The sequence below is a fragment of the Heterodontus francisci genome, chromosome 13 (genome assembly GCF_036365525.1).
Source record: "Heterodontus francisci isolate sHetFra1 chromosome 13, sHetFra1.hap1, whole genome shotgun sequence".
NCBI lineage: Eukaryota > Metazoa > Chordata > Chondrichthyes > Heterodontiformes > Heterodontidae > Heterodontus > Heterodontus francisci.
In genome coordinates this window covers 103,052,150-103,066,386 of record NC_090383.1, presented here as the reverse complement: position 1 = coordinate 103,066,386, position 14,237 = coordinate 103,052,150, and the positions used below count along the sequence as shown (strand labels likewise).

The 14,237-nt window shown below is 43.0% G+C and overlaps 1 protein-coding gene across 1 annotated transcript in view; it reads left to right on the top strand.

Annotated features, from left to right (window-relative positions):
• Positions 1-14,237, top strand: part of ryr2a (ryanodine receptor 2a (cardiac)) — a 707,940-nt gene that overhangs the window by 272,345 nt on the left and 421,358 nt on the right. Inside the window, exons 9-10 of the mRNA XM_068045285.1 lie at positions 933-1,029; positions 13,723-13,797. Of these exons, the coding sequence (XP_067901386.1) occupies positions 933-1,029; positions 13,723-13,797 (172 nt within the window). The remainder of the gene's footprint in view (positions 1-932; positions 1,030-13,722; positions 13,798-14,237) is intronic.

Here is a 14,237-nt window from a genome sequence, read left to right as displayed (position 1 = left end):
TTCACCCAGAGAACCCAGCTTTGGCAAAGGAAGAAGAGGAGGACGGAGAGGAAAGAAATGGATGAGGCTAAAATGCAGCCAGGATTGACATTTCACTTAAAAGCTGCATTTGTGAAACTGAATTAATAGACCAATGGTCTCCATTCTATAATGTACTATCCCCATTATCAACATGCTGTGTATAATCACCATTACTTTTACTACCATCTCTGTCTGCTTTCTGCCACCTGCAACATTCTTATGTCCCTTCAGATGATAAATTTACAGTAACTTCCAAAGGAAGTACAATCATTCTATTTTCCTACTTACACTGTGTGTCTGTCCTTTAATGTTTTATCTTTGGTGAGAGTGTATGGTGTGTAATCAACTTCCTCAACCTGTGCTCCTTCTCGGTGCCACCTCAGGGGGAGATGCAAATTTGGTGGGAGCTTGCTGCTCCTTATTGGGAGCCACATGATTCCTTTTTCTCCCTATACTTAAATAATTAGAGATAGTCTTTTGCCTCCCTGTGAAGCAATGGGATGATCCTGCATCTACCGCTCACACTCCAGCCTCTGTGCTGAAACGCGGATCCTTTCCACTACCAGTACATTCTATCGTCATGTGAGGGAGACAACTGGGTTGAGCAGATGGATCAGCACCTTGAGTGTTGGACACCCAGTTGCTACATGCCCCTTTCAGATGACCAAGGTTTTGTGGCCTCTGGTAAGGAGTATGAAAGTAAAGGAAAGTAGTTCCACTCTGCAAGGATATCGTACTGATGCTCAGCCACATCAACTGAGACGCTTGCAGAACTTCTAAAATTGGAACCCTATATGTCCAAATATTTAGCTCTTGCAGCTGCCTGCTAGTTTTTGTTTTTTTGTTCAAAAAACAGTATGTAATTCATGACATCTCATATTGAGAGTTAACAAAATGTTCTCTTCTGTTAGGATATCTAAAGGGAGGGGATGTGCTGAGGTTACTACATGGACATATGGATGAATGTCTGACTGTGCCTTCAGGGGAGCATGGAGAAGAACAGCGCAGGTAATTAAGGTGGACAAAATAACCATGCAGGGGAGTTGTGCAGGAAACTGAAAGATCATGACGTTTAAGAGAGTTTGAATGATACAGTGCCATGGATTGTTTGCAAGGACCTATCACCACACATCAAATGATTTCAATGAAAGTATTAAATGTTCCTTTGTGAAAAAGATAGACATGGTTCTATGAGCGCCTTGGGATGATTTTGACTATATTAAAGGTGCTCGCTATATGAGTGTAGGCTGCTGTTGTTGAGTTGATGAAGCTACAACAGCTTTAAATCTCAAGGACTGGATACTTTTGCAGTTAACAGGAAAGTTTTTTTTCAAGACATCCTAGGCAACAGAATAAGTTGGCACAGGTTCACAGAGATGAAAAGCACATTTAGAATAGGTATCAGGAAGTATTTCTCGACACAGACAGTGATCAACAGCTGCAGAATTGCTGGGAAAGAGTAGTTGAGGGCATTTTACATACGGAATGATGTCACTGTCGTTGGGCAGGAACTAAAATTGGTGGGAGGTCAGGCCACCACTGGGGATCCCAGAAATGGTTCCCAGTAATGCAGTTACAGACTGGGAGACTGTGGAGGGTGGGGGGGTTGTCACCAAGTCTGTGATCGGGGGAGAGGGGTAGCTGACGGTTGGGGATGCCCATGGTATCTTTTATGGACAGGAGGAGCAATTCTAACTTGAAATCTGCCCAAAAATGTAAATTGTACAGAACTGCTGGCATTAATAACAGTGGTTATATTGGGTCAAATCTTGCTGGAGTGGGGCATCACATGGGGTGCATTTTTGTTAGACTTTCTCATGCGATGTCTGCAGGATAATGTTTTGCACTATAACTTGTTGGAAGTGGGAGCTGATATTGGCTTGGTGAGGGCAACAGGGCATCTAGGACCTTAGTTTTGCCAGGATCACAGTCTATCTCTTTAGCCAATGAGATTTAAGGATTGAGAAAGAAACAGAGGAATGATGGAGAGGAGGGTAAAATAGGGCTGTATTTTATTAGTACGCCGCACTTTGCGGCGGCGCACTATGAGAGCGGCGGCCTTCTGACATGGAAGTGCCGCCACACAGCCCCAGTGATATTACGCGCGGGGGCAGATTTAAATAGAGGGGTCAGAGCGACCGCACCCGATGATGTAGAGGAGGCGGCCGCCATGTCTCCGGCAATGGCGCGTGGCGCTACCGCACAGGCACTGGTGCCATTTTTAAAGGGCTTTAAGCCCTTAGAATAATTTTAATTTTTAAAGATGCAGTATGCATATATTTTTCATTAACAAATGATAAAGATATGAAGGCCCTTCTCCAATCCCCTAATGGTCATTTCATTGCCCGATATGACCAACACTTGCCTTTTTCCCTACTCAAACGTTAACCCCCAACTTTCTAACCTTTGCCCTTCAACCCCTTCCCACCATCCTCACATCCAATTAAAAGCGTTTTTCCCACTCCCCCACCCTGCCCGCCCTGAAAATTTTACTCCTCCCTCCTCCCCACCAGGTTCTCGCCTCAGAACTCTGTGGAGTTTCGAAGGCGCGTGAGGTATGAACGGTGGCCGTAAAATCAGTGTGGGATGGCCACCACCTGCAGGTAGGCTCATTTAGATCTACTTTAGGTTGATTTAAATATGTAGATGAAGGCCCCGCCGCTTGGCGCACTGAGGTCCTCCCACCGCCAGTAATATGTGGCGGGCCCTTTTTGACGCCGGGGGTCGAGACGGGCCTCATCCCGCAGAATTTTACCAGCACCCCCCCCCCACAACACCCCCACCCCCCCCCCCACCCCGCGTGACCCATGGCATCGAGGGGCTGGTAAAATTCAACCCAAGAGTCAAATCAGGTATAGAAGAAGAAATAAAGCGGAGGAAAGAAAGATTAGATTAAAGGAGGGTGAAAAAAGGCAGAAAGGAAAATTAAGAAAAAAAATCAGACATTTAGTATTTAAGAATTTTAAAATCTCTCATAACTATTCACTTCATGCAGACTCAAAAGTGTAAATTGCATGAACAATTATCACATTAAAGAGTATTTACGTTATTAATTATGAGCCCTAACGTTTGGTGGCGCATATCCAGGAAGTTCTTAAATGTAATGTGAGGGTTAATGGCTCAATGATGTTTGTACAAGGGATACGGCAGAGCGGCTTAAATAGACTGGCATTCTTTGGAGATTCACTGTTCTCTCCGTCTCTTCATCCCCTGACCCTGCTAGCTGATTTGCACATTAATAACGGCATGTGTCAGTCTGGAGGAAGTTACAGAGATAGGGAAGGTGAGGCAATGGAGGATTTTGGATGTGAGGATGAGAATTTAAAATTGAGAGCATTGGGGATCCAGGGACTAATGCAGTTAATGAACACAGGGGTGATGTGTGAGCAGGACTTAGTGCCACATTGGATATAGACTGCTGAATTTTGGATGAGTTAAAGTTTATGGAGGATAGGAGGCTGCCCAGGAGAAAATTGGAATAATCCAGCCTAAAGGTGACAAAGACGTAGATGAGGGATTCAGTCGTAGATAGCCTGAAGCAGAGGTGGAGGGGGACAATGTTTTTGAGGTGGAAACAGATGTTTTTTGTGCTGGAGTGAATAGAGGGTCAGAAGCTCAACTTGATATCAAATAGAATGCTGATTTTTCAAACAGTCTGGTACAATCTGAGACAGTAGCTGAGGAGGGAAATTGATTGGATTTTAATGGCAGCTGCCAGTTAAGAGGCCTCCACTGGGACCACCGTCCAATTGAGGGCCAGCAGCGTGACTGCCTTGGCCTCGTCACCGATAGAGGTGGCCCCTGCTGAGGCTGCAGGAAGAAGAAGAGGGCGCCTCCATGTTGAGACACCCTTGCAGGGCAGTTGAGAATTTTTTCTAACGTGCCAGGGCCAGGCAGGCAGGCCCCAGCAATCGGAGGGGTGAAGCCTCCAGCATCAGAGCTGTGAGGGTGGCCATTGCTGCTGGTGAGGCCCCTCCATGAGCCATTGAGCAGCCATAAAGGAAGGGCCCCCCCCCCCCCCCCCCCTCTGCAATGCTGGAAACCTGCTGGGAGGCTGCCACATGGTGGGAGCCTGTCCCAATACCAGTAAAATGCTGGCAGGTGACGGGAAATGCCCATCAATTGGCCAGTTAATTGAATTAGTTGGCTGCCCGTCTCCATTCGGCAGGTGACCACACCGTTGCCATTCCCACTTCTGGGAATATCCCATAGCCTTCCGCCATTTTCTGATGAAATTGAGCCCGGAGAGTGGCAATACTTGAAGGGAGAGTACTATTTGTGATATCAGCTCGCGTGGGTGCCAAGAAGGGAAGTTAGATGGCCAGCTGTTTTGAGGGAATAGGGTCAAGGGAACAGGAGGTGGGTCTCAGACATGGTGAGCTTGGAGAGGGCATGAGGAGAGATAGGACAGAAATTGGAGAAAGATGCAGGTTCAGGAAAAGTGTTGGGGGTGTGGCAGGAGGCACCTGTGGGGAACTTTGGCTTGTTAGGCAAGGGGAATGAGGGTTGCAGCAAAGGCAGCTGTATGTATGGCCTCAAATTTAACACGTCAAATCAGGATCCACATGAGATGTGTTAGTTAAAGGTTTTAAATAACCTATTGCAGGTTGCAGTCTCCATTAAAAGGTTGAAGGCATGACATTAAATTTTAATTACATGGATGCCACTTTTTTGTTAAATTCAAGCAGCCAAACGGAATTTGATATGGTTAACTGGCAATTTAAATTTAAGAAAATGAGACAGGGACAGATGTAATGCAAGGCTATTATACTTATCCCTGTCTCTGTGTAGCTATTCGCTTGGAAACAAAAACTAGAGAAGAGAAACAAAAGAGACAAGATTAAGTTAAATGTGTTCGGGTTTTTGCAGTGGGTCTGTGAACCCACAATGTACTGACTTAAATGAGTGTGCTACCAAATGAGCCACAGCTAACACCAATCCTTGAAATGTGCTGACAATGTATACAGTGGGCCATATTTATTTTCAGAGTTTGTCCCTAAAGTGAAAAAGAGATGAGAAACCTTATGGAGGGGACAGGGGATTGGGGTCAATAGCATCATGTGGGAGTGAAGCACCTTTGAAGTGAAGTTGATCACTATCAAGTGGCTCTGTAAATGTCACTGTATGGGTTTTCTTACTCATTTAATTAATTATCCACTTGGTTTTAGGATGACCCAGATTGCAGGGATTCTCAAGAGTTCACTGCAGCAGATATTACATTGCTAATTCATATTTTTAATTTAGTGTTACAATTCAATTTGATCGGTTTTACTGGCTTGCTACTCTTCCTAGTTAACATATAATTATGCAATGCATACCACCGTGTATTGTCTGCGGGCTTCTTGGACTCTTGATGAAGCAACAAGAACATCAGTACATTTAGAGGAATATGATTAGTGTGTGTTTTGCCTTTTAGATCCTATTTGAATCACATAAGATATGCAGTGAGGAATTTTCAAATAGAACTACATAACAAGCCAAAGGTTAATGTGTTCATGTTCAAACATGTTCATCTTTGTGTGCAACAACACAAACTAGTCAGCAAGTTATTACTGTCCAAAAAAAAAGTCTCAGAATATACTGGTGATTGGAAGCAAATTAAGAAGATAAGGAAAAAAGAGTCTATTTTAATGAATTTGGTTTAAATAGAATTTAAATAGAATTCACACTCAGAGCATTTGTGCTATGCTGAATGTGTTACAGATTGAGTTGTGTTATTTATTTAGTTTACTGATGAAATGTTCAGTGAGTTGAGAGTGCTTTGTGTTAGGAATCTTGGACTGCGTCCCACAGGGCATTATCAGATATCACTCGTACCTCCATTCATGATGGCAGAGCAACACCTCGTACCGTACAGTGCATTCTAAGCGGTCACCCTGTACACACCCAAATAAATGGTGCGTGGTGTCAAGAGGCAGCATTAATGGGTGGAATTTAATGAGACCTGTGAAGGCAGGAGCGGGAGGGAAATCCGAAAGGTCGCCATCAGGTCGGTGAGCCCACGCGTTCCCGCTCTGGGCGATCTTGCCGGAGGCGGGTGAGCCACGGAAGTGGCTACCCACCCTGCAGCCGCGGGTAGCAAGCCTATTCGTGACAATTACATGGCCATTTGGGGGCAGAATTGGGAGGTTGCTGGGATGTTACCGGTGGCGGATGGGCCCCTAGCTGTGGTCAAAGCCTGCCAGGTTGTTGGAGGCGGCCTCCTGGCAGCAGGCCGTGAGTCCGAAGAGGCCTCTTTTATTTATCCCACCTCCCCAGAGCAGACAATGATGGCCTGGCAGCAGCAGACACAAATAATTTAAATAATTTCATATACCTTCCGATGGCACCTCCATCTTGAGGCACCCTTGTTTCTCCCCCCTGCTGCTGCAAGAACCCACTTCTCCCAGTGGGGCTGCCGGCAGGACAGCACTGCAGGCCTTCCCATTGGGCCAGCCAGGTGCATGTTCCACCCGCCGTCCTTAATTGGCTGCTTCCAGTAAGATCGCACAGGCAGGCAGCCAGCCAAGCATAGCCAGCAGGGTCAGGACCCGCTTTTGGTCCTGTCCTTGGAAAATCTTCCAAGGCGGTAAGATTCTGCCTCATGTTTCTGCTTTGACCCTGCCACCTCTGCTGGTGAAATGAATGAACTACTCCTCCACAGCCAAAAGTGATGCTTCAGTTATGTTTTTACACAGAATTACATGGAATTAATGGCTCAGAAACAGGCCATTCAGCCCATCTGGTCTTCACCATACGAGCCTCCACCTACCCCACTTCATCGAACCCTGTCAACATACCCTTCTATTCCCGTCTCCTTCGTGTGTTTATCTAGCTTTGCCTTGAATGCATGTATGCTATTCCGCTCAACTGCTCCATGAGGTAGCAAGTTTCACATTCAAACCACTCTCTCGGTAAAAAAGCTTCTTCTGAATTCCTTATTGGATTTATTAGTGACCATCTTATATTTTTTACCCCTAGTTTTGGACTTCCCATTTTCCTGCACTATTATAACTGTTTGCTCTCATGGAAGGAAAAAGCCAACATGGACTGGCGGGGCCGAATGGCCTGTTTCCCTCTTGTAACTTCCATCTATTTTTACATATTGCCTCACGGTGTTACACTGGCAGATCGTCACATTGTCCTATTTCTACAGTCAAATTTCTGTGAAATGCTAGCATTATCATTGTTTTTTTTTAATCAACCTTTTCTTTGACCACTAGATTGCTTGCTTCCAGGAAAGATCTGGTACAATCCGCACTACTGATTTACTTGGAATACATTCCCAATGATTTTGTGAGATATCACATCCTTTGAGAAACTGATGATGATACCTTTAGTAGTTGAAGTGCCATTTTAAAGGCCTGTTGTAGCAATAAGTTGACAATAAGTGTGGACAATAAGTTGGGTGTGTGAAGGCAATAAGTGGCCATTTATCTCATTTGTAGTATGAGATCTTGCTTACATAACAAAGCTGCCATGTTTACCTACGTAACAATAACTCAATAATCCAAAAAAGTAATTTTAGTGGCTATAATGTGTTTTGGGACATTCTTTGTGTGTAAAAGCCACTATATAAATGCAAGTTTTTCTTTCTTTCTCTTAAATAAACAATAAGAGGTGGTATATTGTGGGTTTGTACCTCCAGTTCACCACATGGTGAACTCTGATATTTGGCTGGGCTGCCAAGGTGGGGCATCGTGTTGAGGTGAGGTCCTTCCCGCAGAGGGAGAGAAAGTGAAGAGTAGCACATTCACTGACTAGCTAAATGGAAAGAGTTGGCAGGATGGGTACACATCAATTTTTTTATTAGCTAGGGAGTGACATATATCACAGTAGGAACCTAAAAGAGGGGTGGGGATTAGGTGTGATTTTGAACTTTTGCCAAAACAGACATAAAGTCAGTGGTGCATCCGAGGGACACACCTGATCAATTCAGTGGGAGAGCTAAACCATTTTCAGGTGACCTGCTTAGCCCTCAATGAGTGTTAAGTGGAAGCTTACCAAACCGGGGTTGGAAGAGGTGGGGGTGGTGAGAAATACAGCAGCTCTGTGAGCAAGGCAAGCTGTAAGTTAGCAGTAAAAAATAGGTACAGGAGACACACCAGAGGGGATGGTGGGAGTTGGAGTGGTGGGGAACCTATTCAGCCAACAGCAGCAGACAACAGTATTTTTGTGGTCTCCTGGCCCCGCAAAAGTTTCCTCTAAAAATATTCCAAGTTGTTTTGGAGTGGCCTTCAGTGGTCCTTTTTAAGGATCACTGGTTAAGCTGCTATTGCCTAGTACAGATTGGTGGAAGCTCTGCAGGGCTCTACGATGCCAATTTGCATATGCATGCAGCCTCTGGCCAGTTTGGGGCAGGTGGGCTGTTGTTTCCCTGCCATTATCAACTTGTAAATGGGAGAACCGGCAGTTAAATAGACTCAAATGTGCAAGAAATGCAGCTGAACATATCTACATATGTAAGCTCTGAGTATATACTGGAGTTGCCTTTTCACTATTGTTTACTGAGCTCAAAACTAGCTACATGGATCAGTTGCTTATAGTGACTAGCTGTGAGGTTGCACTTATGATCCAGAGTAGTTCAGCTTGTGTGCCTGTGATCTTGACTGTGAATCTAGATGATAAGAAAATAATTGTCAATCTACTGTAAAGGATAGGTTTTCTGCTATGCACTTGGATCATTTCTACCCTGAAAACATTCTTGTTTCATTAAAAACAGATATATATATATATATGATTGGTAGAAAGAAGTCATCTAAGTGTGTGTATAATCTTTTCTATTTCTATCCTTAAAGTAAGAATTATGAGAATGTTGCACTCAGTTGGAAATCTGTGGATTCCATGTGGTTCTCTCCTTCATTTACTTTTGCTCCTGCCACTTCTTCAAATCAGAAGTGGAGTATTGATGGCATCTCTCAGGACTCACAAACATGTGAGCCTTTTATGGTATCAGGTCTGTGGAATCCCCAACTTTATACTACTGATGGATGCTGATATTAGGAAAACTGCATGTCTGCTGTTGATGGCTCACTACCAGCCTCAAAGTGTCTCTTGTCAAACAGGAACTGGCCTTATCTGCCTGCCTGCCCCCTGTGATACTTTAGACAGAAATAGGAGCTGATTGAATAAATTGTACTTCACTGTTCAGAATCCTGCTAGCATACCCATTCTTCGTTAGTGTGTCACTACTATATTAGTAGTGGAATAAGTATTATTTCCAAGAATACGTGCTAACCCTTTATATGTGCCTGTGGTTGGTTATCAAGCATATACTTTATAAATAATGGCTCCATCTCAAAGGATTACTGGAACTCAATATTTTGAATTGTAAATGTATAAGCATATATTCTGGTGTTTTGGGCACAAGCCCAATTTATCAGCCTATGTACATGAGTCTGTAGTGGGATAAGAATGAGTGGCGCAGTGGTTAGCATCGCAGCCTCACAGCTCCAGCGACCCGGGTTCAATTCTGGGTACTGCCTGTGCGGAGTTTGCAAGTTCTCCCTGTGACCGCGTGGGTTTTCGCCGGGTGCTCCGGTTTCCTCCCACAGCCAAAGACTTGCAGGTTGATAGGTAAATTGGCCGTTGTAAATTGCTCCTAGTATCGGTAGGTGGCAGGGGATGTGGTAGGAATATGGGATTAGTGTAGAATTAGTATAAATGGGTGGTCGATGGTCGGCACAGACTTGGTGGGTTGAAGGGCCTGTTTCAGTGCTGTATCACTAAATAAATTTAAAAAAATAAAGAACACACAACCTCCTGCTTTTGAAGCACAATTTCCACCAACTCAGCCTACCTAATAGTTTAACAAGGTTATGCTTTGGCCCATTGTACTAAATACCCACTGTAATTCCAATTCCTTTCCCTTTTCCCCTATACTTTTATATGCTTGGCCTTGGGTAGTAATTAAGTAGGGGAATTGTTTTACTTGTGAATTGTGCAGATAAAATTCATCTTAGACATGTGCACAAAATGGACGGTAAGGGGTCAACCTCCCATTATACACCCGGCCTGATCTTACTTTCCCCTGCCTTACATCCTAGTTTCACGTTGTATTTACTTAGCACCAGTGCAATGTGGTTTCACTTTGAACCAATGCTTAATTTGCAGTGTAAATCTGGAGTGACAGCCAGACCCGACACCAAAGTGGAGTGAAACTTCATCCTCTTAGTCTGTCAAAATCATTTAAAATCCAGTAAGATATTGTTATGTCATGTATATCCGCACCCTTCTTTAGTAGGCAAATTTTAGTGTGCGCTGTTTCATTAAGAATGTTTTTGTGCTTCTAATTTAACACCTGAAATACTTACACAGTGCTGTTTTGAAAGCCATACAAGAAGCATAAAATTTGGTTGGAGGGAGGGGAAACATTTTAAAGTGAGCTCTTTACATGGTTTATTTTCATCGAGAAAGTCGTAAAGATATTGGAAGTAGCATGTCAGGCAGTCTTAATGCATTGCGAGGCTACAGCTACAAAGTTATCCTTTTTCTACTGCCTCCTTTTTGCTCATTGATGGGTCTAATAGTCTAATCAGATCTGTGGTAGTCATACATCACTGTCAGTTAGATTTGAGCTGTATTCCTCCTTATCTGAGTCGACTAATCAATCAGGCACAGAAAATATCTTTTGAGACGATAAATAAAATCCTTAATTCTGTTTAGTAATACCAAGGGCTTTTTTCCACATAACTAGGAATGATAAAGTGAGATTTCTCCATTGAACAGCAACTTGGAAACATAATGCTGTCACCAACGAGGTACAGTTTTCCTCGTGTCACAGGTGCTATCAATTCCATGGGGTAGAGTGGTTGTTTTCAGAATGCTCAGCTCCTCAAACTTAAACATGCACAGAGGTAAGCAACTATGACAAATGCCCACACAACTAGTGTAAAGCTAGATTTATATCTGGGCAGAGAACTCAAATGTTCAAAGTTTGCAATGTGAAGTAGGAGTTCTGAGCTGCTCTTGGTTTCTTTTAGAGAGGACCATACCTTAGAGGAACATACTGTGTTCAATCCTTTTATGCTTCCACGTACAGTAAATGCTTGTCAAAAATTGTTTTTATTACAACAACAACTTGTATTTATATGACACCTTTAACATTGAAAAACATCCCAAACCACTTAACAGGAGCATAATCAGGCAGAAGTTGTTACCAAGTCAATAAAGGCACCACGAGGCACCAACTCCGTCCTCCTCCCTGGCAAGTGTCTCAGGCTGAACCAGACTGTTCGCAATCTTGGTATCAGATTTGACCCCGAGATGTGCTTCCAATCACATATGCACACCTTTACTCAGACCACCTATTTCCATCTCTGTAAGATTGCCCGACTCTGGCCCTGCCTCACCTCATCTGCTGAAACTCTGATCTTTGCCTTTGTGAATATTTCACTCCTGGCCAGCTTTCCACATTGTACTCTCTGTAAACCTGAGGTCAGACAAACTCCGCTGCCCGTGTCCTTGCTCGCACCAAGTCCTATTCACCCATCACCTCTGTGCTCGCTGGCCAACGTTGACTTCTGATTAAGCAACACCTCGATTTTAAAATCCTCATCTTTGGTTTTTGCCCCTCCCTATCTCTGTAATCTCCTCCAGCCAAACAACCCTCCGAGACATCTGTGCTCCTCCAGCTCTGGCCTCTTGAGCATTCCTGATTTTACTCGCTTCATCATTGGTGGCCATTTCTTCAGCTACTACGGTTCTAAGCTCTGGGACTCTCGTTTCTGCCTCTCTACCTCTCTTTCCTCCTTTAAGACGCTCCTTAATACCTACTTCTTTGACCAAGTTTCAGGTCATCTGCCCTACTATCTCCTTATGTGGCTCAGTGTCAAACTTTGCTTTATAACACTCCCTGTGAAGGGCCATGAGATTTTTATTACGTTAAAAGTACTATATAGATATAAGTTGTTGTTGTTATTAGGATGGGTGACTGAAGCTTGGATGAAGAGGTGGATTATACAGAGTATCTTAAAGGAGAAAAGTTGGAAAGTCTGAGAGGTTTAGGGAGAGCATACCAGAGCTTCGAGCCTAGATGACTGAAGTCGTGGTCGCCAGTGGTAGGCGAAACAAGTGGAGGATGAACAAGGAAACAGAGGAATGCAGAGCTGTTGAGAGATTGAATGATATTGCAGAGATAGGAAGGGCCAAGACATTGGAGGAATTTGAAAAAGAGCATTTTCAAATCATGGTGTTGGTGGACCAGGAGCCAAAGTAGGCCAGTTAGCACAGGGATGAGAAGTAGAGTTTTGGGTGAAGTCATGTTTGTGTAGTGTAGTTGAAAAACTATAGCAATACCTCAAATACACAGATACCAGAGGAAAATCTAGTTCAGCATGCTGACATCCAAAACCAGGATGACTTTGCTTTAAAGTCAAATGTGTATTTAATACAGGGTAAAATTGTTTTACATAGACCTACTTTGAATCAATATGTGAAACTGGCTGATAGAAATGGGTCACCTAGAATGCTGAGGGGACCTCTGTGCAATAAAGATATTCCCTACATTGTGTAATGGTGTTTATACATGCTTCAGACAATGCAGCAACACTTCCACTCTAGGTGTTATAATATTTAGTTGGGAAATTGAAATGGAAATGTTCTACTTCATAAGTGATTTTGAGCAATGAAATAAAAACATCCAAATGTTCCCTATTTTAACAAGCTGGTAGAGTTTTCTGTTATCTATCGGAACAAAGTGATTAATCCATTTAAAATAAATGAACTGAAGACTTTGTTACAATAGTGAACAAAGTAATTTCACTCAAATGTGTTTGCTAATTTGCTGAAACGATGCACAGAGGGATTTCTGCCCTCAGGCAGAAGGATTACTCGGGTTGCTTTATAGTCCTTTCTTGATGTCTGTATACGTATCAACCAGAGCAGTTCTTCCTCCCACATGAAACTTGTACATCATGTATACAGCATAAAGGGGTAAGAATTCCTCTGGTCTCTATGTGCAGCAGTGTCATTAATGCATTAAATGTGTTACAAACTGTTAGAATACTGAACAAAGGTAAGCTTCACACAGTGGTCAATACATATTAACTGAGATATTACTTCTGGCAGTTTTAGTAGGCAAACAATAAACATGTTTGATATGACATTGCACTGTGTGCTATTTTGAAACACGCACCAACCTGTTTATTTTAAATTAGTGAACAGTTTGCTAAAATAGTGGAAGGGATTGTTGTGTGACCATGTTAAGCATTCGTTTGCTAATATCGGTAGCAAGAATCAGTAGGCTACGGTGACCAGATACCATTTTAAACCCTCCCCAGCAGTGGCTGTGTTAGGTAATCAAAGAAGTCAAAGAGCAACAAAAAAAAAGAGAAATTTGAGAAGTGTATTCACATACTGGGGAGAGATTGAATTTTTTATTATTGCTCCTTTGTTAACTTTAGATTGTCCTGTCATAGATATGGAGCATTACTCTAAATTATTTCGAAATAGATTAGCGAGACAGTCTTTACTTACGTCGCAAATTACATTCATTTTTAATCTTAAGGACCCAAAAGTTTTATTCTTTATAAATGAAAAGCTACTCCTACTTAGTCTGATTAGTTAGTTCTTTATTTTTCATTATTAAAGTAATTTTGAATTGTAGAGTTTTAAAACTTTTCAATGATTTATTTGTAAATAATATTATAGATGTGCTAATGTTATGCGACAAGTTAAAACCAAGACATAGTTCAGTTGTGTCTCCTCCCAACTTCCTTCTAGGACAGTTCATTATGAAGGTGGAGCAGTGTCCATTCATGCTCGATCCCTGTGGAGGCTGGAGACACTGAGGGTTGCGTAAGTAACAAACTTCATGACCTTTTCCTTTAGTTGAATAAAAACTGTGTGTTTTAATTTACTTTTTAATTGACAAGTTAGAAATGCAAACACTCAAAATTGAAGTCATTTTGAACATGTTTAAAGGTAATGTAGAAGTAATAGCGTTGATTTTAATCCTGGGTGAACATTGGGCGGGCAGCGTGAGACCTGAGACATTTTGAGCAAAGACCTGCTCGGGTATGCAATTGAAACCCAACCCGAGCCCGACAGAACCACATCCAACCTGACCCTGACCAAGCCCAAGTCCTTTGATATTTTCCCGTGCCCGACCCGACCCGACCCAATCCGACCCGACCCGACCCGACTACCGGAATGAAGTTGAATATAGATTGTGCTCTATCTTGAATGGAATTGCTCACTGCAGACTAGTGTGGAGTCCGGATGCACGTTTCCTGCCT